The sequence below is a fragment of the Hemitrygon akajei genome, chromosome 6 (assembly GCF_048418815.1).
Source record: "Hemitrygon akajei chromosome 6, sHemAka1.3, whole genome shotgun sequence".
In the NCBI taxonomy this organism is placed as follows: Eukaryota; Metazoa; Chordata; class Chondrichthyes; order Myliobatiformes; family Dasyatidae; genus Hemitrygon; species Hemitrygon akajei.
The window spans coordinates 121027704-121053956 of NC_133129.1; the positions used below are offsets into that span (position 1 = coordinate 121027704).

Sequence of the window (26253 nt, forward strand, 5' to 3'; positions counted from 1 at the left end):
CTTGCTTTCAGGCTCAGCCACCTCTGAAAACAAATTTTCACATTGTTGTTTGTGTGACGTTACGTGCACCCCGTGGCTGTAGTGTACAGCCGTACTAAAACGGTGACTACACTTCAAAGGCACTTCATGCACTGCAAAGCTGTTTGTGGCTTTCCGCCCCTGCAAGTGAAAACCTTCTGTCTCCCTGCAGTATTGATCGGTTATTTCTAACTGCTCCGTCTCCCCGGAGTCACGACGGTTGGGTGAGCAGGGAGCTGAGGCGGAGCACGAGGCTGTATGAAAGCTCAGGGACCGGACGGGGCTAATATAAAATTAACAGCACAGGAGTCCGTGTCTCCCGCAGAAGCCATTACAAGGATACTTTTCCCAGATAAAAATGCAAGCAATGTGTGATTGGCTCGTGAATTTTTAATGAGCAGTTCTAATGGTGACCTGAGCCCAGATAATCTGTGGTTAGTGCCATGATGAAATACAAGAGTTAATGTGTGTCATTGTATGTGATTTGCATCCACTGTGAATTCAGCCAATGCATCTTTGCTCTTGATCTGGGTGCAGTAGTAAAGCATATTTAATGTACTTAATGTTATAGACTACACTGCTTCTTCACGCCACCTTCTTAACATGTACTTCACCTCTCATTACTCTTTGACCTGGTATCAATTCCAGATGACATCGTTTGTAGAGGCTACGTCTAGAACAACAAGTGATGTTTTATTACGTTAAGGGAGACTGTTGCTGCTCTGCGGATAGATCTGGAGTGGAGCGTTAATTCTGCGCAGCTGGGAGAAAGGCTGCTTTAGTACCATCAAGTTGGGGTTCTGAAAGCAGATACTATTCCCCAAGTGACCTGAGATACTGGCTGCCCCAAAGAGCCTCAGCAGAACCTCATCAGTCAGGTTGGAAACTCGAGGTCGACTGGTCATGAGGTGCTGGTGTGGGAAACAGATACCGGTGTGGTGAGAGGGGTTGGGAGGAGTTCAGCAGCACTTCAGGGCTGGCCTCGATCACTGCTGGCCACGTGGAGCTCTCTTTGGCTCGAATGTAACATAAGAACTGGTGGCAGACCTGCACCCAGTAGATCCAAACACCCAAGTGTGACACGAGGTTGTTGTTCGGTGCGAGGAATTACAGGTGTCCTTAGAAATTGGGAATCTCTTGCAGGGAGAATAAGCTGATGTGATGAAAACAGTGGGGAGGATAGGATTGGTGTGAAAATGAGTGCTTGATGGTCACCACAGGCTCAAGTGGGCAGAATGGCCTGGGTCTGGGCTGCCTCTCTCTATGACAGGCTGAAGCAACGTCCTGCCACTACTGTGGTCAAGAAAGGAGGGCCATGGTTGTAAAGGGGCAGGAGGCCTAGGGGCAAAGCTGTTTAGAGAGCTGTGAGGTGATGGAGCTCAGTACTGGGTGTGGCGAAAGGTACGGGAGAGGTGTGGAAAATGTCGTGCTTCCTGTTCGTGGACAGTGGCAATACCAACAGGGTCTGGACGAGATAAATGGCCAGTTTCCAGGGTTTAGTTCTTCCAAGATGCATTTTGAAGAGGTGTGAATGGAACATGTGGAAGAGTGGGGGCTACAGCAGAGCCCACCCTAATTCACGGACTGTGTGAGGAGATGCTCTCCCTCAGTAGCCGGAAGGATTTTCAACCCAAGTCATGAGCATGCAAGGTCATATATCCCAGTTAGCAAATAAAGGCAGACGCCATATTGCCAGTTGAAGTATTTCCTAGACACGCTCTCAGATGTTTTCCAACCTCATTCCAGAGCCAGTCTCAGTTTCTCCCTTGGAATACCACCTTTGTCCTGGTAAGCTGCTGCACCTTCAGTTCAAACAGGGAGTCAGTCATGCGAGGAACTCTGAATGTAGCAGCAGCAAAGGTCAGCTGCAAGATGTGAAGAACCAAAATCTATTTCAAAAGCATGGAAATGAAACAAATGGAAGTGATAAAATAATTGACAAGATAAGCTACAAGTTTATATTCAGCCACTGAAAAGTTTGCTAGAAATTTCATTGGAATAGATTTCGGATGGTGGTGAGTATCGGTAGACTGCTGGACACTGCAGCGTTGCAATAGATGTCACAGGAAGGTGATTACTGTGGCAAAATACCTGTTCAGCTTCTCAGCAACTGACGGGGAACGTTCCCACCCACAGCCAGTGACGGGGAATGTTCCCCCCCCCACAGCCAGTGACGGGGAACCGTTCCCACCCACAGCCAGTGACGGGGAACCGTTCCCACCCACAGCCAGTGACGGGGAACGTTCCCCCCCACAGCCAGTGACGGGGAACAGTTCCCACCCACAGCCAGTGACGGGGAACGTTCCCCCCCACAGCCAGTGACGGGGAACAGTTCCCACCCACAGCCAGTGACGGGGAACGTTCCCACCCACAGCCAGTGACGGGGAACAGTTCCCACCCACAGCCAGTGACGGGGAACAGTTCCCACCCACAGCCAGTGACGGGGAACCGTTCCCACCCACAGCCAGTGACGGGGAACAGTTCCCACCCACAGCCAGTGACGGGGAACCGTTCCCACCCACAGCCAGTGACGGGGAACCGTTCCCACCCACAGCCAGTGACGGGGAACGTTCCCCCCCACAGCCAGTGACGGGGAACCGTTCCCACCCACAGCCAGTGACGGGGAACCGTTCCCACCCACAGCCAGTGACGGGGAACGTTCCCCCCCACAGCCAGTGACGGGGAACAGTTCCCACCCACAGCCAGTGACGGGGAACGTCCCCCCCCCCCCACAGCCAGTGACGGGGAACGTCCCCCCCCCCCCCACAGCCAGTGACGGGGAACGTTCCCACCCACAGCCAGTGACGGGGAACGTTCCCACCTACAGCCAGTGACGGGGAACGTCCCCCCCCACAGCCAGTGACAGGGAACGTTCCCACCGACAGCCAGTGACGGGGAACGTTCCCCCCCCCCCCCCCCCCACAGCCAGTGACGGGGAACGTTCCCACCCACAGCCAGTGACGGGGACCGTTCCCACCCACAGCCTGTGACGGGGAACCGTTCACATTCACAGCCAGTGACGGGGAACTGTTCCCACCCACAGCCAGTGACGGGGAACGTTCCCACCCACAGCCAGTGACGGGGAACCGTTCCCACCGACAGCCAGTGACGGGGAACGGTTCCCACCGACAGCCAGTGACGGGGAACGGTTCCCACCCACAGCCAGTGACGGGGAACGGTTCCCCTCACTGCCAGTGACGGGGAACGTTCCCACCCACAGCCAGTGACGGGGAACAGTTCCCACCCACAGCCAGTGACGGGGAACCGTTCACATTCACAGCCAGTGACGGGAAACAGTTCCCATCCAAAGCCAGTGACGGGGAACATTCCCACCCACAGCCAGTGGCGGGGAACTGTTCCCACCCACAGCCAGTGGCGGGGAACCGTTCACATTCACAGCCAGTGACGGGAAACAGTTCCCATCCAAAGCCAGTGACGGGGAACGTTCCCACCCACAGCCAGTGACGGGGAACCGTTCCCACCCACAGCCAGTGACGGGGAACCGTTTCCACCCACAGCCAGTGGTGGGGATCCGTTCACATTCACAGCCAGTGACGGGGAACGTTCCCACCCACAGCCAGTGGCGGGGAACTGTTCACATTCACAGCCAGTGACGGGGAGCAGTTCCTATCCAAAGTGAGTGATTGAGAAATCCATCCACTGGGCTTCTACTTCAGCTCCATCTTCTGATCTTTGGATAGCTGGTGCATGGAGAATAGGTTGATTGGGTCATCTCTTTGTCAGCCAGCTCCTGGGCCAGACCAAGGTATCTGTTCATAGACCCAGGCAAGGGACCATCGAGTTTTGTAACTGAACCAAAAGCCAACTCTTTCTTCCAAGGATTCATCTGTGCCTTGGCTGAGTGAGTTTTAAGTTGAAAACTGCTTCAAAAGCTGAGAACACATTCAGTTGACTGAATTGGACTAAGCACAGATTCCTTTCAGAGATGCCACAAGTACTGCAGGCACCACGCACTAGACCAGTTGGGCCAGTGTAGCAGTAACTGGTCGGAGCAAACACACTTCAGACAACTTGCAGAGCCTGTGTGAGCAGTGCTGCCCGTTTTGTCAGAGGTCCCAGCAGACTGAGACGAGATCTCTACATCACAGACCAGGTATTTCCCCAAGGTGTCACGTGGTTCAGCTGGAGTGAATTTGGATTTGGGAATAGCTGTGCTCAGGGTTAGTGTGGGGGAAGATTACATTGGATTCCTCTCCTGGCACTGACAGTGGACTATTCTGGGAGTTCCCAGTGTTAGCTGCCTTTGAAAAGGTTACCTCCCTCTATCACTGTTAACTGAGCTCGATCAGCAACAAGGAGAAGAGCCGCAAGAAGACTTTGACTGTCTATGAGCAGATACGTGGGGTGGAAGGCGTTGAGTGTAGCCTGCTCTTTCATTATAATTTGATTCCGAGCCCTCAGGAGAGGAGAAAGAAAATAATGCCAATTTCTTTATTTTTTTAAATTACTGCAAATATAAATATCATTACAATGCCAATTTAGAGCCTTTAACCCACTCTCAGAGAGCTGGCAGGGATTAATACCTTCTGCTGATTTGCAGCAGCCATACTGGAGACTCAGAAGGTAATTGCTTAGTGTAAATTATGCCTGTTGCCTTGGTGACAGTGTAGTCTGCAGCAGAGCGTGAAATGCTTTGCTGCTGAAATTGGAAAAGATTCATGGTCTGTCATGTTTTATTTTTTTTGTATGTGGCACCTCAGAAAGAATGATAAAGAACTGTATTCCCCTGAATAATTGAAGGTGCGAAGCCATACTCCTGGCGTGTACTGTTACCAAGTTACCGCATGGCAGGGTTTTTCCCTGCTGATCCGTGGCATTTAAATTTCCCTTCCTTCCCGACTCTTCAGTTGGTGGGACAGGTCCTCGTCCTGAGGCAGCAAGACGTATGATCTCTGAGCATGCCGAGCTTCCTCCAGCAGATTGTTCGTTGCTCCGGATTCCAGTACTTGCAGGTCTCTTGAGTCCCTGGATGACTTCAGATAGCAGTGGCCGTTCACCCTGGCGAGGATCTAGCCCACGTTGTCACGGTTCGGCTTCAGTGCGGGGTGTGACAGAGACTAGCCTCCAGAGGCTGTGGAAGAAACGCAGCCCTGGCTCTGCAATGTAATCAGCAGTCAAGGCCAGCAGAGAGCCCATCCAACGAGAGCCATCACACCAGTGAGGAATATTATCCTGGCCCAGTAGATTAGGTCAGCAATGGGAAACCTGTGATAAGATCTCAACAAGGTTGTGCCTCATTTAGTAAAAGTATTCTAAATGGGTGAGTGTTTTCATTTAGAGCCATTTGCCTGGCAAACTTCTAACGAAAGTGAGAGATCACAAAATGTGTAACATATTGCTCATAAGTTATTGATGAGGCCCTTTGGGCAGTATCATTGATGTCACTAAAAGGGATTCGTATCTCATATCCATCCATGACAGGTGACAAATCAAATGGATCTTCAGCTTAGCGATACCAAAGCTGAGCTATTTTTGCGGCCCATGAAGGCCGCAGTGCTGTAAGTGAAAATCAAGCCACCTGTTGGTAAGTGGACGATGCCTGATGCCGGCCAGCCTGTTTGAAAATAAATGGGCCATCCCGAGATGAAGCCGTTGCCACTATCGTTTCGTGGATCATGCTCCTCACTGGCGTCATTGACGACTAACAAATGTACGTGTCTGAGGAAGCAATCCCAGAAACAATAAATGCATCGCCAGGTTAGTCATTTGTCATCGTCTGATCAGGACAGTGTACTGACATCGGCAATTCTTGTCAGACGCCACAGGACACTACTGCTGTGTATTTATGTAGACGTGTTTCAACACCAGTTCACTTTAAGTGATGCAACTGAGTAGCCATTACTGGATCCTTACGGTATCTTGGCATAAATATTCTGATCAGAAGTAATAATCAATTCAAGCATGCCTCTAATTGCTGAGGTTCAAGCGTGATCTCAGGAAGAGCCCAGCCTGTTAGAAGTTAGTGTTGGAGATGAGCAGTTAGTCTGCAGGAACAGAGAGGACAAAGGTTTCTTCTTGGGAAAGGACAGAGTTGCAGGCAAGTCGCATTGCTGACCACAGGACTGGGGTGTAGGTCGTGTTAAAGAGAGACGTCCAATTGCCATGTCTGGCAGTTGCTCAGGAAAATGCAATCAGTTAAAATGCCTTTTAGCAACGGTGAGTCAGTATCACTTACCTGTTACACTTGGTCCATGGCAGCTCGCAGGGAGCAATGCCATCAGCCCCGTTCCTTATTGCCGTCCTTCTCACATACTCATCGACTCTGCTGCCACTTACCTACACTAAATGGTGAATTAATCCCCCAGTACATCGCTGGGTGAAAGCGGACTGATCGGTAGAAACCCAGGCAGCTGAGAGGGGGAGGAGTATACTCCAATCAGATGCCATCTGAGGTCAGGGTTGAATTTTGTCCCCTGTATCTCTGAGCCGGCAGTACTACAGCTGTTTGTGTATGCACCATTACCAAGATATTGGATGCAGCGATCAAAAAATGACAGCAGATCCTAGAAATCTGATTAAAGGCTGAAAATGCTAGAAATACTCAACAGTGGGAATCTGGGAAGATTCAAGAATCAATGATTGATAGTACATTTATTTTCAAAGTATGTTTGCAGTATACAACAGCGGGCTGGTGAAGTAGTGGCATCAGCACTGGACTCCTCCGGAGTTCGAACCCAGCCGACTCCCTTGCGCGCTTTCCATTTGTGCTGGTTGAGCATCGAGCTAGCGACCTGGCCTCGGCCTGCTAAAAAAAGATGCCGTCACGGCAACATCCGGGTGACTCCACTCAGGGTTAAGGGCTTTCTTCTTCCACATACAACCCTGCGATTCATCTTCATCACAGACAGCCGCGACACAAGGAAGACCCATGGAACCCATTCAAAGAAAAAAACATCACCCCCGCCCCCACGCACAGAAACAGCAAGAAAAAAAGAGCCAAAACACGAATATAAAGCACAGAATAAAAAGGCATATTCAGTTCGGTCTGTTGTTCGTTATCTGCAGGCCACCCCAATTCAAATCCGCCCAAACTAGCGACAAAATAGGATCAACCAGAAAAGCGAGAAACACATCATATGTGAATAAGAGTTGATAATCCACAAGCCATGTTGGTTAAACCTTGCTCCAGCACCATCCTCCTGCAGCACTGAGGGACAGCGAGAGAGAGATCATTCAAATGCAAGGATCTTCCCTTGGGAGCAGTGAGCGAGAGACACCTTCCTCCAGCAGCAGCGAGCACAAGGCTGGTAGACGGGGCTGAACACTTGCTCGTCTCCGCACGCACCTCGATGACGTTCAGTGTTCCGAGGTGGAATCGATCATGGGTCTCCTAACTTCCTGATCTCCACGCCGCACGCTTTGTCCGCAGCCCCGTGGAACCCTCTTGGACACAGCAAAGTGCCCAAACGGCCCAAAAACACTCCACCAGAACGCAGGTGACAGGCTCCAACAGCAGCAGAACCGCATCTGAAATAAAAGGAAGTGAACAGAGTTGCTTCCTGACCTGTTTTGAGGACGTCGCCCTTGGGTGTGTTGTTCGGAGGCGCCATCCTCTCCTGGAGCACGTTCCAGAAAGGAAGCAAAGTTGACTTTTCAGTTCGAAGGCGCTTCATCAGAATGTACTTGACCAAGGGTCTCCCGCCTGAAACTCTGCTTCTCCTCCACAGATGCAGCCTGACCTGCTGAGCATTTTCCGGCACCTTCTGTCTCTGTAATGGAGGTGGCATTCGGGCAAATGTGGCTCCCCATGGATGTTAGTGCACACTCTGGGGTTCTTCATGCATGAGTGCAGAAGACTGAGAGAAATATCAAAGGCTAGGGAACTTGCAGTAAGCGGCATCCGTTCATAAGGATTGATGTATTTGTCTTGAAACCAAATGGAACAGCACACACGGGCTTCCAACCCAAGTCTCCACTTGAATGGCTGAGCAACTAGAGACTTCAAATAAGGAATCAGTATCGAAAGTCCCAGAGAGCTGTTTAGAAACAACGAAAGGATACGGAGAAGGTTAGAAAAGAACAGTAGAACCTAATATTTTATAACCACGTCAAAGAAAAGGCAAATGGTTAAAAAGGGAATTATGCCCAGATGCAGTTTGAATTGCTATGCATGGTAAGAAAATGTCACGCTTGTTTAATGAGTACTTTGTATCAACAGAGGGACTGGATTAAATGCTGGCAGCACAAAGCAATCTGAAATTGTCAGAAGGGATCATGTTTGTCAGTTTAATGTAATTAAATTGATTCTGTTGGAGGAAGTAATACCTGTATTACCTGTTACACCGTCTCTGACCTGCCAGTTTCCTCCCCAATGCATTGGGAAGGAAATTTCAAATGTCTTCATCATAATCATAACAACCAAAATTCTCTGAACTCAAGGAAGTGCCTTTGGATAAAATAATTGCAAATAACACTACAATATTTATGAAGGGTAGGAGCGAGAAACCAAATAACCAGAGACTCTACCTGTTGGTAAGCACAGGAATTTCATGGTCACACAGTGTGAAAACAGACCACACTGTCCATCATGTATCCACCTACACTACAGTGCTCGGCTCTGTATCTCAGCACGCCAGCTGTTTCTTAAAGATTGTGAGAGTCGCGATGGATTGATGGAGCTTTTGGACAATGCTGAAATGGGGCACGCTGCCATTTTGTGTGTGGGGGGGGGCAGGCTGGCAATGTGAAGCACCCCTTGAGTCACTAGAATGGAGAGGTATTAGGCATCCCGTGAAGTGCTTGAGGCCAATATTCATACTGGGTTCACCTTTTCTGGCACAATTCCAAGCTTCGTATCACACCCTGCTTTGTAAAATTGTCAAAGGAAGCAGAGGCCCCAGCATCGATACTTGGAAAACACCACACTCTTCCAGTCTATATAACTTATCTTTACCACTATTCTCCACTATCTGCCTCTGAGCCGATTTCCTATGTGTATTGATATTAATTCTGTGGCTGTTACTTTGGCTGATCAGACTTCAGTGTGGGATTTTAGCAATTTTTAAACTTTGGATGTATTTAATTCTCCACAAATGTATTTAATTGTTTTTAAGTATTTTCTAGTGTTTTTGATTTAATTATTAATACAAAAATGATCATTTATGTTTAATAGTTCAATTAATTCTTAATAGTTTTGAATATCTCTCAAATGCTGTAAATATCAAAGACATCTGTGAAGATTGAAAGTGTTTGGAAGGATTTACCCACCGGTGAGCCTCAGGGTGTGACTCGGCCTTAGCCAGATGTCAGAACGTTGCTGGCATGGGGCTTGGTGTTGATAAAGGAGAGGAGTAATGCTTCAGATATACACTGCTTTGGTGTGCTGTCTATAACACACACACAGCTGTGTGTACCAATCGACAGCAATGACATGGGGCATGCAGATGCACCACTCATCTGCTCACCGACCGAGGACACAGCTGACTTAGTAGTCATTTTAATTCTCCCTCGTTGCCCACTGGGTACTACCGTTGGAAAGGAAGTACAGGAGCCTGAGGACCACAGCCAGCCTTTTAGCAACAGCTTCTTCCCCTCTACCAGCAGAGCTCTGGATGTCTGATAGGAACGCTACCGCATTACTCCTCTTTTGCACTTTGTGTTTATGAACTTGCGGTTGTTTTTATGCCGTACACTGAACTGCTGCCACAGCTCAACAGATTTCACACCGTCTGACAAAAATAATAAGCCTGGTTCTGGTTCTGATTCCAGAAACTGTCTCCCTCTGCTCGAAAAATATTCTGACTCCTATTCCACTATCCCTTGAAGAGCGTTTCAAAGATGTCACGCTAACTGACTGAGTGTAACTGGGGCCTCAGTAGGAGTTTTTGGCCTAGGAGGTGAAATCAGCCATCATATTTGAGAGCAGTGCTTGAAAGCACAAACGTTACCTCACTGTTCCTATTGTTTGCACTATTTATTTATAGTCATTTTTGTCTTTGCACTGTACTGATGCCACAAAACAACAAATTTCACATCATAAACATCACAAAGTCAGTGATAATAGATCTTATTCCAATTCTGATCCTGATCCCGACATTGGTCCACCTATCCCTATCGTGAACCTGTTACACAGGTGGCCACAATTGTAGGTAGACCAGGGTAATTAATCCCTCAATTGAAGTTGTGCATTTTAACTATCTGAACAGAGCCAGTAATTCTCCCTGAGCTATTTTGATGTGTAGTTAAGGTGAGGAAGTGAAGGTGCTGAAGTCTCTGTGATATTATGTTCTGAATAACACTCCCAAAAGTACAGTAGAACTCCAATAATCTGCTCTCTGATTGTTGGAAAAGCCCGATGCTTTGGCACCAGATATTAACTCCTCAGCTCTCAATAAGCATACAAAGCATCTAGCTCCTGTACTTCCATTAACCATAGAAGGACCCTGGTTCTCCTTCCAGGGTACTGGGACCCTAGTTTCCGCATTCCTAATAACACACTGAGAAACTAATTGCCATGTTCCCAATAACACACTGAGACCTTGAAACTCCATGTTCCTGTGCTTCTTTGAGCTTACCGGGGCCTAATTCCCATATTCCTTTGAAACTCATTGGGGCCATGGTTTCCTGCACTGGAGCCTCACGGAGATCTATTTCCTGCACTTAAGCTTTCTGTGTTAGCTGAAAATTAATGATTTGTGTTGTTTTATTGAGCAGTACTGCACGGAGTAGGCCGCTCTGGCCCTGGGAGCTGAGTCAGCTCAGTAACCCCACAACCCTGATTAACCTCTCCTAGTCTAAATACTAAAAGTTATTAATTTATCTTACTAGAACCTTAAAAAACATGCATTGAAAGTGATTTGGAATATTAATTGGAATAACTTCCAGTAGCACCTGTCCACCTTAGCACTGTTCCAAACAGGGCAGATTAATAGTTTCACTGTAGTCACTAAAAACTCTTTTAGACCTGTTGCAATGCCAGGAACGATTAAATTTCAAAGGGGTCCACGTTGCCACGCAAATGAATAGGATGGTTAGGAAGGAGTAACCATGTGTTGGCCATCACTACCCAGGGGATTGAGTTAATGAACTGCAAGGTAATGGTACATCTCTAGACCACACTTAGAGTGTTGTGCTCAGTTCTGGCTGCCTCGTTATAGGAACGATGTAAAAGCTTTAGAGAGGGTGCAGAGGAGAATCACCAGGATGCTGCCTGGATTAGAGAGCATGTCTTATGAGGAAAGGTTGAGCGAGCCAGGGCTTTTCTCATTGGAGCAAAGGAAGGTGAGAGGTAATTTGCTAGAGTGGACAGCCTTTTCCAGGGGCAGCAATGCCTAATACAAGGGGGCATAATCTCAAGATGATTAGAGAAAAGTATAGCGGCAATGTCAGAGGTTTTTTTTACATAGTGGTGGGTGCACAAGGCCTGCTACCAAGGGTGATGGTAGAAGCAGATACATTAGGAACATTTATGAGGCTCTCAGATAGGCAGATGGATGAAGGAAAAGCAGAGGATTTTCCTGATCTTAGAGTAGGTTAAATGGTGAGCACAACATTGTGGGCCGAAGGGCCTCTACTGTGCTATGTTCGAAAGTAAAATTCCAGTTATGTAGAATTTCTTACAAAATGAAGCAACTGCATGAATACTTCATATTTGCATAATAATTGAATATTGTAAATTCACAGTGAGCGGTAGCACAAATCCATTATTTTAATATCTCGGAGTAAGAAGCTGTTTTTTTATCATGAGCATTACAGCTTGGTGGGTAAATACAGTATTCCAAATGTCATATCAAGAATGTTTCATACCTTCAATTTGATGCTCTACATATTAAATGTCTTTAAGTGATTTTGTTTTAGGCTGCAACAAGAGTGCACTAACTGTTACAACGTAATTCTGGAAATTCCTAACCATATAACAATTACAGCACGGAAACAGGCCATCTCGGCCCTTCTAGTCCGTGCCGAACGCTTACTCTCACCTAGTCCCACTGACCTGCACTCAGCCCATAACCCTCCATTCCTTTCCTGTCCATATACCTATCCAATTTTTTTTTAAATGACAAAATCGAACCTGCCTCTACCACTTCTACTGGAAGCTCGTTCCACACAGCTACCACTCTCTGAGTAAAGAAATTCCCCCTTGTGTTACCCCTAAACTTTTGCCCCTTAACTCTCAACTCATGTCCTCTTGTTTGAATCTTCCCTACTCTCTATGGAAAAAGCCTATCTACGTCAACTCTATCTATCCCCCTCATAATTTTAAATACCTCTATCAAGTCCCCCCTCAACCTTCTATGCTCCAAAGAATAAAGACCTAACTTGTTCAACCTTTCTCTGTAACTTAGCTGCTGAAACCCAGGTAACATTCTAGTAAATCTCCTCTGTACTCTCTCTAATTTGTTGACATCTTTCCTATAATTCGGTGACCCGAACTGTACACAATACTCCAAATTCGGCCTCACCAATGCCTTGTACAATTTTAACATTACATCCCAACTCCTATACTCAATGCTCTATGTTACATCAAAAGATGTAGATTTTATGCAAAATATTGACTTGGATTTCCAAAGGGTTAAGATTGATGGCTCTGAAATTCCTCAGTGTAGCTGGTTTTTCCTTGTCCTTACCACCAGTGTGGAATGGGCGACGCTCTGCGTAAGCTCTCATAAACTTACTCAAAATGTTCTTTTTTTTTCCCAAAGGGGAATATCCCACCGAGATGACTCACCTCCTCCAGACAACAGTGGAGGTTCTGGAGGGCCTTCTAGTGCAAATGGACCTTGGTGAAGTTAGCAAGATTCTGGTAAGTCAGCATCAGAATTTGGTTGCTAATGGAAAGCGTCATTGTCTAGGCACTGGTTGCAGGGTGAGAGGGAAGGGGAGGAATGGGAAGAGGCCCTGTGGGCTCTGTTAATTTATATTTGTAACTCTGCAACCTTAAATCAGTAAACTTGGACAAGTTTTCAATCGAAGCCAATGTGCTCAAGAAGGAAATATGGCTGAGCAATCTCCCATAAAGGGGCATAAGATGTCCTTGCAGCTTGAATGAATCAAAATAAATGTACTTTACTCACTATTAATTAGGCTTTAATTAAGCTGTTGAATGTGTTAATGAACATGCCACATCACCAGGAAACAAGCAGGTCATGCACCAATCAGTGGTGCAGCTTCACCGCTCCAACAGCCTGGCTTTTCAGATCTGAGCTCTGGTGCGGTCAAGTGGAGTTTGCCTGTTCTCTCTGGACCTGACGCATCAGATCCTCACCCACAAACACGTGCAGGTTGGTTGGTTAAATTGGCCTTTGTACAGCTGAACATGATACATGGAGGGAAATTGAAGAGAAATTAGAAATGGAATTAGTGTAACTTTTAAAATAAATAGGTGGTTGATTGACAGCACAGACTCAGTGGGCCAAAAGACCTGTTTCTGTGCTGTATAACTCAAAGATTCTATATAACAATACCATTTAATGTGAATAAATTTATTGAGTATTCTCTCATCCTCCTCAGGCAGTTGGTTAGCAGATCATTACTGGGAAGGCAGAGAGCTAAATTTCCAAAGCAGTGTAGTGTGTCATTTTGAATCAAATCCAATGGATGTCGACTATTAATTACAATCACATATTGTAACATTTGCTCAAAAGTAGTTCCACACGAGCTGGCAGAATAGTAGCTTTCAATTGTCAGTCTCTAAAGTAACACAGGTTCAAAGAGTAGCTAACAAAATCCAGAGCCCACACAACCTCAATCCCGTGACCACTGTAGTTGGGCCAATCTACGTCAATCCGTGGATAGAAGAGTTATTTTCTGGAAAGGAGGTGAACACATTTGTGGTCAGGTAATCCGTTTCCTCTGCATGGAAAAGTCCTTTTTGTAGTTCAAGAAATGGCTGTAATTTTCTTTGTAGTGTTTATTGTAGTCACGCGAGCCACTGTTTTTAAGTTATTCAGAAACCCTTCTCAGTCCATAAGTCTGAATGAGAACGATTTAATTTCCTTAAAGGCCAAACGGTAAGTTCTCTGATTGATCTGGAGGTGTAACAGAATCCACAACCACCCACACACCCCCATGGTATGAATCGTGTCTGTTGAGATGCATGATAATCATGATCTTTATCACAACAACTCCAAGAGAAATGCAAGGTTCGGCACCACCATCTGTACATGACCCTTTGATGGCATCACCAAGCCTCTCCTGTGGAGCCCACTCCTCAAATTCAGCTTCATTTCGTGCTTGCTCCATGATGGCATACACAATCTGATCCTGACCAAATGGGCCTGCCACACTCCCACCACAATGCAGACTGATGTAGGTTAACAGTGTAGACTGATGTCAAACAAAGCTGGTAGGTGGAGTTGGAATGCAGACGTTCATCTGCAGCACAACTGAGGGGGGAGCAGGTCCAAGCGATTGAAAGGTGAATTTCCCTGGCCCCTATGTTGCAGAGGAGGAAACGAGCGAACTTTGTTCCGACGTGCCATAAGCTCAACTCAAAGTTGAATAAAATGCTGAGGTTGTGGAGCATCTGCTCCAGCCCGAAATGGTGGCGAGAAGCAAGTAGAATTTGTGGCAAACCTGCCAAATCTGTGCAAGTTCCAACTCCATCTGCCTGTAGTTCCAAATCCATCTGCCTCAGCCAACCATTGACCATTTCAGTTGACCACCTGGCCAGTCAATCACCTCGGTCAGCCCCAAAGTGGCATTCAGGAATTCTCCATGACTGGCTGCCTTTCACCAAGCGTACTCATTTGATTCAGAAAACTTGAATAGCAAATCCCTTCACAGACTCTGAGAATCCCTGACTAGAGGTATGTATATCTGGTAGGGTGCATATAAATAAATATGTTTCCTATGACAGCACTTCAGAAATAATTAGGGTTGTCAGTCTAGCTGCAAAGTTGTGCACCAGCTTCTGAAGGCTGATGATGCTTTTCTTTGGAAACACACCTTTCAACGCCAGAGGAAATAGTAGAATCATTCCACTGGTCCAAACGTTAGGAAAGCAACAGTAGTCTTTTTGACTTCAAGGGAATCGGGGATATGGAATGGCACTGAAGGAGGTGATCAGATGTGGTCACATTAATTGTTGGGGTATTGGTTATGAATGGCCTCTTCCTGTTCTTACCTTGGTGGTTGGTGGATGTGGAGAAAGACCTGAGCAAAATAGCCTTCAGATGGGAAATCCAAAGACTCCGGAGGATCAAATAAGGCTGAGAGATGTTCAGATAAACATCTTTTAACATCGTAAACCAGCGGGTTGTTTGTAATGTCTCCCCTCTCGCTGTGAAACAGAGACGTCTCTTTCTCCCGTGTTATGTCGAATGCCGGGGTGAACGAGTAGTCTTTGGGTACTGCAAGCCTGTGTCTTTGCTGCATGCTTGGATGCTCAGTGGTGGGCGCCAATGCTTTTTTTTGCTGGTGAGGGAGGGGGGATCGTTGCTTTGCTGTTGCTTACGCGAGGGAGGGAGGGGAGCTGGTGGGGGGGTTCTAACATTTTAATTGTCATTTATTCTTTGGGGCACTCCTCTGTTTTGTGAAGAAAAAGCATTTCAGGGTGTTCATTTTATACATTTCTCTGATATTAAATGTACCTTTGAAACCGATGGTGTGGAAAAGCCACTCAGTAAAATGCCAAATCAATTACAAGGTTATATGCGTGTGTTGTCAGAACAACATGACGTAAAGATGGCAAACGTTAACTTGCAAATTGTGGAGAGACAGACTGGATACGTGGCCAGTCTAGGTTCTATACAGGGAAACAATTGAGCTTTGTAGAGCGAAAGGCCAATTTCAGGGGGAAAAAGATAGAAATAAATATTTTAAATGTGTCTATGGAGGAAGGAAAGCAATCGCACGGTACTGAGCTCGAGCAACCAAAATGAGATCGTTAAGAGGATGACGGAAGTCATTGTTGGAATTGTGAGGCGAGAAGCTCAGCTTCAGGAAGCGCTCGAGTCATCATAAACGGGAAGCTGCACGTTCCTATCCCCTGTGTGATCCAGTTCAGTGCTTTGGTGCAGGGTGTTAGCTGGAATGACGTTCAGGTGTCAGGAAGTACAGGCGGCAGTGACGGACCTGCTCGTGAAGGAGACTGACAGAGGCACAGAGTAGAGAAGGCGGCTCTGCAAGAGCTGGACAGTGCATTTTATCAATCTTCTGCACAAGTGTTGCTGACTCTTTGATGGCCATTACATTTCCTACCTCCAGTCAGCAGAGGGTCTGGGCTATGGCGTTAGATGGATTCAAGGATAAAGTGGCTGTGGGATCAACGTAGGAACAGACCCAAGGTACAGAAGTTAGAAGCTGGCCCATGTTGTTCTTTTAACACAGCACAGGAGTACTCACAGCAAGAGGTAGCAAGTTCAAACACAGATACAAACCTTGAAAGTGGCTATGGCAGAGTGTCATTCCTTAAGACATCAGCAAGGCTGACCCAAGATTGGAAACACACATGGAAATTTGATCAGTACAGCTGAACCCACAAAGACTGATCAACAGTGCCAGGGCTTCCCAATGTGGATGAGGTTACAGTGGTCTTTGCCTAAGCCAAGAGAAGACTTGGCGAGAACAGGATCAGCACTGAGTGGGAGAAGGGGCAAAGAAGCTGACAGAAATTACAAGTAGTAGGAGAGATAGTTTGAAAAGGCTTCCAGAAATGAAGAATCAAGGAACATTCAGGGGCCAAGAAGGAAGTCATTGACAGTGTGTGAGATAAGCAAAAGCAGGCAGTGTAAGGAAACACGGACTGTGACTCCTGTCATTAAAGACTTTCTTATTTTGTATTTATCCAATTGCGCTTGCTTGGGGAACTCCACACTGGACTCACTCAGTCCCAGGTAGAACAACGTGCAAAGTTTAAGGCATGAGATTTTTACTGATATTGAGGTCCATCAAGGATCTGGCTTTCAGGTCTCTATTGTAGGTCAGAAACAGCAGGAACAGATCGACTTCATGGTAATACTGTGTTCGTTTTCCTTGTCTTTCAGATACTCCAACTGCCTTTTACCGCTAAAGAAGAGTTTTGGATTTAATCAATGTATTTTTAAATTTGTAATGAATATTGAACTATGAAACCTGTGAACTAATGAGGCAGGTTGTTAATTTCTGAATATGGCTGGAAATAGTGGACAACCTGAAGGTCGGCAGAGAGAGAGAGGCGGCAGTTGTTATCAGATGTGAAAACTGAATGCAGAACCAGGCACAAGGTGCGACCCAGACTATTGCAACAGAACTAAAACAGATAATTGAATCTTGGGATATTCAATTTATAAACAGATCATGAGTTTATTTTTACAATTTCTTATTTTAATAGTCATTTTTTGATAATGTGGGAACTGCCCACTTTCCTCTGTGTGTTTAGGCCAGCTTGGTTGGTCTATGTAGAAAAACCATATGTCTGATCAATGTACTTTAATTAAGAATCACACATCTTCCAGGACAACTGTCAAAGTGGTAGGAAGGAAACAAATTTTCTTTTAAGTGAGGATATACATAGGAATTTAAATTTTAAAGCATTTGTAGGAGCTGCTTGAATTGATTTACATTATGTATCTATATTTAATGATATTGTTGAGAGGTTATGCTGGACCCTCGCTGCATAGGACCCTGGTCTTAATGCTTTTGTTTATCAGCTGTGAAAAATGTAGGTGCCCAGCATGGGACGACTGGCAGTCACTTCACCTGTTTTCCTGGGAGTGGTTGGTCATGCCAGAAAATCACATGCAGTGGTGCTCATGAAGTGAAAGAAGGTGGAATATCTTCCATTGGAAATGGAGATCCCAGCGTTGCACAGTTCCGAGGACTCTTGCAGGATCTGCACCCTCACAAACCTCAGAGGGTTTAATCTGGGGCTGCTCTCGTTCTACAACCCACACACTCCTACACTCAACTTTACTACCTTTCTGGATCTCAGGGGGCACCTTATTCGCCAAGCGAAGCAACCAATCCGGGAAGAAGTATGGTTGAGGCTGACAGTGCGAAAGGACGCTTCATTTCCTTTTTTGCTGACAAAAATAAAAGTCGGGAGAATTCATCGAACAACAGTTGGATCAATCTCGGGCAAAATCAGAATTACCCAGATGTGTGCAAAATATCCAAGATGTTTCTGAAGGTTGCTTCAATCTGACAGGCCTGCTTTGCAGACCAGTAAGAGCTAGGGAAAATACCCGGAGAAGGTTCACGTTTACGTCAGGGCTGAGAGCACCACAGGGAGCTAGGGAGCTGGGGAGCAGGGAAACGAAGGGAGAGGCTCGCTAAATTTCCTGGCTTCCTTCATTGAGGTGCTTGGTCTGCTGAACCGGGCCAGTGAGATCAGAGAGGGAAGAGGCTGTGGTTTTTACAGTACACTTCCTCCCTGAGGAATGGCACCAGTCAGCTGGCACAGGTGAGTTACCCCCTGCACAATCAAACTCCTGTAGACTCAACCCTCTACTCCACCAGAGACTCCCTGTACCCCAGAGGTGAAAAGGGACATGGGAGCCCTTGTGCAGGATTCCCTAAAGGTTAACTTGCAGGTTGAGTCGGTGGTGAGGAAGGCGAATGCAAAATCGGGCTCCACGGTAATAGGCAGCCGTCGATCCCAGGGGATGATTATGAACACAGTTTGTATGGGGAGAAGCGACCCACGTTTGACTCAATGGGCTGATCAGTATAGTAGGCAGCCGTCGATCCCAGGGGATGATTATGAACACAGTTTGTATGGGGAGAAGCGACCCACGTTTGACTCAATGGGCTGATCAGTATAGTAGGCAGCCGTCGATCACAGGGGATGATTCTGAACACAGTTTGTATGGGGAGAAGCGACCCACGTTTGACTCAATGGGCTGATCAGTATAGTAGGCAGCCGTCGATCCCAGGGGATGATTATGAACACAGTTTGTATGGGGAGAAGCGACCCACGTTTGACTCAATGGGCTGATCAGTATAGTAGGCAGCCGTCGATCCCAGGGGATGATTATGAACACAGTTTGTATGGGGAGAAGCGACCCACGTTTGACTCAATGGGCTGATCAGTATAGTAGGCAGCCGTCAATCCCAGGGGATGATTATGAACACAGTTTGTATGGGGAGAAGCGACCCACGTTTGACTCAATGGGCTGATCAGTATAGTAGGCAGCCGTCGATCCCAGGGGATGATTCTGAACACAGTTTGTATGGGGAGAAGCGACCCACGTTTGACTCAATGGGCTGATCAGTATAGTAGGCAGCCGTCGATCCCAGGGGATGATTATGAACACAGTTTGTATGGGGAGAAGCGACCCACGTTTGACTCAATGGGCTGATCAGTATAGTAGGCAGCCGTCGATCACAGGGGATGATTCTGAACACAGTTTGTATGGGGAGAAGCGACCCACGTTTGACTCAATGGGCTGATCAGTATAGTAGGCAGCCGTCGATCCCAGGGGATGATTATGAACACAGTTTGTATGGGGAGAAGCGACCCACGTTTGACTCAATGGGCTGATCAGTATAGTAGGCAGCCGTCGATCCCAGGGGATGATTATGAACACAGTTTGTATGGGGAGAAGCGACCCACGTTTGACTCAATGGGCTGATCAGTATAGTAGGCAGCCGTCGATCCCAGGGGATGATTATGAACACAGTTTGTATGGGGAGAAGCGACCCACGTTTGACTCAATGGGCTGATCAGTATAGTAGGCAGCCGTCGATCCCAGGGGATGATTATGAACACCATTTGTATGGGGAGAAGCGACCCACGTTTGACTCAACGGGCTGATCAGTATAGTAGGCAGCCGTCGATCCCAGGGGATGATTCTGAACACAGTTTGTATGGGGAGAAGCGACCCACGTTTGACTCAGTGGACTGATCAGTATAGTAGGCAGCCGTCGATCCCAGGGGATGATTCTGAACACAGTTTGTATGGGGAGAAGCGACCCACGTTTGACTCAACGGGCTGATCAGTATAGTAGGCAGCCGTCGATCCCAGGGGATGATTATGAACACAGTTTGTATGGGGAGAAGCGACCCACGTTTGACTCAACGGGCTGATCAGTATAGTAGGCAGCCGTCGATCCCAGGGGATGATTATGAACACAGTTTGTATGGGGAGAAGCGACCCACGTTTGACTCAACGGGCTGATCAGTATAGTAGGCAGCCGTCGATCCCAGGGGATGATTATGAACACAGTTTGTATGGGGAGAAGCGACCCACGTTTGACTCAACGGGCTGATCAGTATAGTAGGCAGCCGTCGATCCCAGGGGATGATTATGAACACAGTTTGTATGGGGAGAAGCGACCCACGTTTGACTCAACGGGCTGATCAGTATAGTAGGCAGCCGTCGATCCCAGGGGATGATTATGAACAAAGTTTTTATGGGGAGAAGCGACCCACGTTTGACTCAATGGGCTGATCAGTATAGTAGGCAGCCGTCGATCCCAGGGGATGATTCTGAACACAGTTTGTATGGGGAGAAGCGACCCACGTTTGACTCAACGGGCTGATCAGTATAGTAGGCAGCCGTCGATCCCAGGGGATGATTATGAACACAGTTTGTATGGGGAGAAGCGACCCACGTTTGACTCAATGGGCTGATCAGTATAGTAGGCAGCCGTCGATCCCAGGGGATGATTCTGAACACAGTTTGTATGGGGAGAAGCGACCCACGTTTGACTCAACGGGCTGATCAGTATAGTAGGCAGCCGTCGATCCCAGGGGATGATTATGAACACAGTTTGTATGGGGAGAAGCGACCCACGTTTGACTCAATGGGCTGATCAGTATAGTAGGCAGCCGTCGATCCCAGGGGATGATTCTGAACACAGTTTGTATGGGGAGAAGCGACCCACGTTTGACTCAACGGGCTGATCAGTATAGTAGGCAGCCGTCGATCCCAGGGGATGATTATGAACACAGTTTGTATGGGGAGAAGCGACCCACGTTTGACTCAATGGGCTGATCAGTATAGTAGGCAGCCGTCGATCCCAGGGGATGATTATGAACACAGTTTGTATGGGGAGAAGCGACCCACGTTTGACTCAACGGGCTGATCAGTATAGTAGGCAGCCGTCGATCCCAGGGGATGATTATGAACACAGTTTGTATGGGGAGAAGCGACCCACGTTTGACTCAATGGGCTGATCAGTATAGTAGGCAGCCGTCGATCCCAGGGGATGATTCTGAACACAGTTTGTATGGGGAGAAGCGACCCACGTTTGACTCAATGGGCTGATCAGTATAGTAGGCAGCCGTCGATCCCAGGGGATGATTATGAACACAGTTTGTATGGGGAGAAGCGACCCACGTTTGACTCAATGGACTGATCAGTATAGTAGGCAGCCGTCGATCCCAGGGGATCATGGGTTTGTGCCTCTGGTGGACTCTGTCCTCTCCAGGGTGCATCCTGGGCAGGAAGATTTGAAGAACCGGCTGTTGCCCGTGCAGTGGGTTCCCCCTCTCCACGTCACTGATGTAGTCCAAGGGAAGGGCAAGCGCCGATACAGCTTGGCACCAGTGTCATCGCAGAGGCTGCCAGAGTGAAGTTGTGTAGTGGTTAGTGCAACGCTATTAGAACTGAGGGCATCAGAGACTGGAGTTCAATCCGAGTGTCCTGTATCTGAAGTCTCTGTACGTCCCCTATGGAATGTGTGGGCTTCCTCTGGGTCCTTCCTGTAGTCTAAAGACACACCGGGTAGGTTAATTGGTCATTGTAAATTGTCCTGTGATTAGGTTAGGGTTAAATAGAGGTTGACCAGGCAGAATTCAAAACGGGAACCCAAGGAAGTCACAGACTGTGGTGTTAGACCTCCACAGCATGTGGGAAGCCTCCAGACCTCTGGGTTTCTCAACACAGTCATATGTACACGTCGCTTACCCCCGTGAACACCAAGATCTGATCCCAACCCCTTTCGTTTGTTCCTGAGATGGACTCATTAATCTGGTGCCATCCCCTGCACATTAGAAATGAAAGCAGCTATGTGTAATGCAGGTTTCCTTTCAAAAGGAATTCTGTTTAACATGGTGGATTCGACAGTCCTAATTACTCTGACGCAGAGCAGGAAACTGCTGGTAGGAGTCTATTTCATGTGCTTAATGGAACTGTGACCTGTACAACTGGAAAGGGGTCACAGATGTAAATAGCCATCATTAGAGCCGTTGTGTGTAATATCCATATTGAAACTTGTATTTTTCTTCTTCTCACCTCTAATAAAGATGTTTTATGATTTATGTTTCTAGTTAAATGTAACTGGAATCTGGAATACCAATGGATAGTTGCACATTGATTCCCCAGTTCTTCGGGTTACTCTGTTACACCTTATTCCATTGTTTACCCTCTTGCCTTCTACTTACCATTACCAGTGGCTTGGTGCATTATTTTTCTGGCTCTAGAGTGTCTGTTTTCAGCCCACTGTCACCTATGAAACGTTTTTTATAATGTAGTGTTGAATGAATGAGGTGACGTACATTAATGAGTGGGTTGTGAGCAGCACCAGAAGGCCAGCATTGATTGCCCATCCTTAAAAGCGCTTGAGAAGGTGGTGGCCTCCTTCTTGAACCATTGCTATCTTCCTGCTGAGGGACATCTCAAGTGCTATTGGCAAGCGTGTTCCAAAATCTAGACCTGTTGATTGCAAATAAATAACAACTCAATTCCAAGGCAGGATGGGACTTTAAGATAGAGGGTCAGCAGAAGCTGGAAATCCAGAGCAACACACACACACACACACACACACACACACACACACACACACACACACACACACACACACACACACACACACACACACTCTCTCTCTCCCTCTCTCTCTCTCTCTCTCTCTCTCTCTCTCTCTCTCTCTCTCTCTCTCTCTCTCTCTCTCTCCCTCTCTCTCTCTCTCTCTCCCCCTCTCTCCCTCTCTCTCTCCCTCTCTCTCTCCCTCTCTCTCTCCCTCTCTCTCTCCCTCTCTCTCTCTCTCTCCTCTCCTCCCCCCCCCTCTCTCCCTCTCTCTCTCTCCTGGAGGAACTCAGCAGGCCAGGCAGCATTTATGGAATTGAATAGATAGTCCATGTTTTGAGCCTCGGCCTGTATCGTTGTTTTTGTATACTTGCTCCCCCTCCCCTTGTTCCTGTATGTGATAGCAGCTTCAAGTTTAGGAGGCAGTCCTGAAGAAGTCCTGCGACTACAATGCATGTTGGAGACGTATGTGGCGGGGGTGCTCATCGACTGGGTTTTGGCCTGTGAGTGGTGTTAGGCCCCTTGAACATTGTTGTGGCTGCACTCATCAGTCAAGTGGGGAAGGTTTCATCATACAGTCTGAGCTTTGCATTCGGTGATGCCAAAAATTCGGTCAGTCATTGCAGAAGATTCGAAGTCATTTTATTGTCTTTTGGTCTGCTGGCCTTTATAAATCAGAGCATTGAGTATAGGAGTTGGGATGTAATGTTAAAATTGTACAAGGCATTGGTGAGGCCAAATTTGGAGTATTGCGTACAGTTCTGGTCACCAAATTATAGGAAAGACGTCAACAAAACAGAGAGAGTACAGAGGAGATTTACTAGAATGTTACCTGGGTTTCAGCACCTAAGTTACAGAGAAAGGTTGAACAAGTTAGGTCTTTATTCTTTGGAGCGTAGAAGGTTGAGGGGGGACTTGATAGAGGTATTTAAAATTATGAGGGGGTAGATAGAGTTGACATGGATAAGCTTTTTCCATTGAGAGTAGGGGAGATTCAAACAAGAGGACGTGAGTTGAGAGTTAAGGGGCCAAAAGTTTAGGGGTAACACGAGGGGGAATTTCTTTACTCAGAGAGTGGTAGCTGTGTGGAATGAGCTTCCAGTAGAAGTGGTAGAGGCAGGTTCGATATTGTCATTTAAAAAAAAATTGGTTAGGTATATGGACAGGAAAGGAATGCAGGGTTATGGACTGAGTGCAGGTAGGTGGGACTAGGTGAGAGTAAGCGTTTGGCACGGAGTAGAAGGGCCGAGATGGCCTGTTTCCATGCTGTAATTGTTATATGGTTATTGTCATCTGCACACATTATGCATGCACAAGTGCAATGAAAATCTTACTTGCCATAGCATCACAGGCACATGGCATCCAATACACAACATTCTCCATAACAACATCAACATAATGTTGTTTTTCTACCAGAAATAACATCATTGGGGGGGGGGGGGGGAATCGAAGACAATTGCAGCCCTTGACTTGCTCTTGCAGTCAAAGTATTTATGTAGTTGGTTAAGTAAACTTTCTACTCTGTGGAGGAACTGAGTTGTTGATAGTGAAGAATGTTTTGATAGTAATACTGTTGAACATCAATGGGAGGAGGGTGCTGTACATGGTCTTTTCCTTCCATGGAAGTTCGCAACTGCAAGATTTCAAACCAAAGTTTGTGTTTCCAGTTAGATATTTGAACAGTGTTTTTCATGGCCAGAATATGGTACCATGTTCATTCCTATTCACACACTTGTTTAACAAAAAAAAGTCAAGGAAGTTTTATGGCATAGAGGGAGTTCAGAACTAATGTATAGTTTACTCTGTATAACTGGGAGGTGACCTTAGGAATGGGTATCAGGCAAGGTCGAGGGAATAGTGTATATCAGTCACAGCTCTGTAACGAGACAACACTACAGGCCCGTTCCAGAAATTATTTCTCATCCTCATGCTGGGCATTTTCTGTTGTTTCTTCAAAGTTCAAAGTAAATTTATTATCAAAGTACATAGGTATATATCTGCATATACAATCTTAAGATTTATTTTCTTGCAGACAGTCTCAGTAAATACAAGAAACGCAATAGAATTCATGAAAGACCACACCCAACTGGACGGACAACGGCCAATGTGTAAAAAAAACAAACCATGCAACTATAAAAAGAAAGAAAAAATAATGATAATAATGAATAAGCAATAAATACCGAGAACATGAGATGAAGAGTCCGTGAAAGTGAGTCCTTAGGTTATGGGGTGAGTGATGGGGCAAGTGATGTTATCTCATCTGTTTCAAGAGCCTGATGGTTGAGGGTAATAACTATTCCTGAACCTGCTGGTGCAGGTCCTAAGGCTCCTTCCTGTGCGTTCTTGCTGGTGGCAGTTGTGAGGAAAGAGCATGGCCTGGATGGTGGAGGTCCTTGATACTGCTTTCCAGTGACGGTGCTCAGTGGTGAGGAGGGCTTTACCTGTAATAGGCTGGGCCGTATCTACTACTTTGTAGTCTTTTCCATACAAGGGCATTGGTGTTTCCATACCAGGCCGTGATGCAACCTACAGAAGTTTGTCAGAGTTTTTGAAGACATGCTGAATCTTTGCAAACTTCTAAGAAAGTGGACACGCGGCCGTGCTTTTCTGGTAATGGCACGTATGTGCAAGACCCGGGACAGACGCTCTGAAATGATTACACTGAAGAATTTAAAGTTGCTGACGCTCTCCACCTCCGATCCCCAATGAACACTGGCTCATGGACCTTCGGTTTCCTCCTCCGGAAATCAATGATCAGCTCTTCAGTTTTGCTGACATTGAGTGAGAGGTGGTAGTTGTGGCACCGCTCTGCCTGATTTTCAGTCTGGTTCCTATATGCTGATTGTCATGGGCAAACTTAAATATGGCATGGAACTGTCTCACAGTTAGCCAACAGTCATAAATATAAAGTGAGTCGAGCAGGGGGCTAAGCACACAGCCTTGTGGTGCACCCGTGCTGAGGGAGGAGGTGTTGCCAATCAAAACAGGTGGGTCTACAAGTGAGGAAATCAAAGATCCAGTTGCACGAGATAGTATTGAGGCTTAGGTTTTAAAGCTTATTGAATACACATAAAGTACACATGAAAAGAATCAATGATCCGTTGGGAAAAAATAAGATGAATAATTTTTCTCTGCAGTTGGGATATCTTCTGCCATGAGTATAAGGTTTCTTTACAATTCAGTCATGGGCTCTGCAGGGTTTGGCAATGCTGATTCAGAAGTTTTTTAATTGAAGTAAAAGGCATCTCCCCATACCAACAACCCCCAGCTCCACCTCCTCCAAGAACACAAGCCAAAGAGAAAGGAAGGGGAGAGAAGACACTGCTTCTTCACATCCCGCAGTCACTTACATCTTGCATCTTATGCTGACATTACAGCCATCTAAACTTCAAAGTAAATTTATTACCGAAGTAATAAATACAACCTGAGATTCATCTTAACTATTGAGAAAGGTAAAGAAATTCTGAAATGAGACCCGAGACCAATTTATAAAAACTCATCTCAAAACTGTAGAAGAAAACCCCGTAGCAGTGATAATTGATAACTGACTCACAACATACCGCATGATGCTGGACTCATGTTGTGGAAGGAGGTCACTAAG

The 26253-nt window shown here is 46.6% G+C and overlaps 1 protein-coding gene across 1 annotated transcript in view; it reads left to right on the forward strand.

Annotated features, from left to right (window-relative positions):
• Window positions 1–19651, forward strand: part of trim44 (tripartite motif containing 44) — a 99885-nt gene extending 80234 nt beyond the window's left edge. The window contains exons 5-6 of the mRNA XM_073049141.1: window positions 12681–12781; window positions 16965–19651. Of these exons, the coding sequence (XP_072905242.1) occupies window positions 12681–12765 (85 nt within the window). The 3' untranslated portion in view covers window positions 12766–12781; window positions 16965–19651. The remainder of the gene's footprint in view (window positions 1–12680; window positions 12782–16964) is intronic.
• The last annotated feature ends 6602 nt before the right edge of the window (window positions 19652–26253 follow it).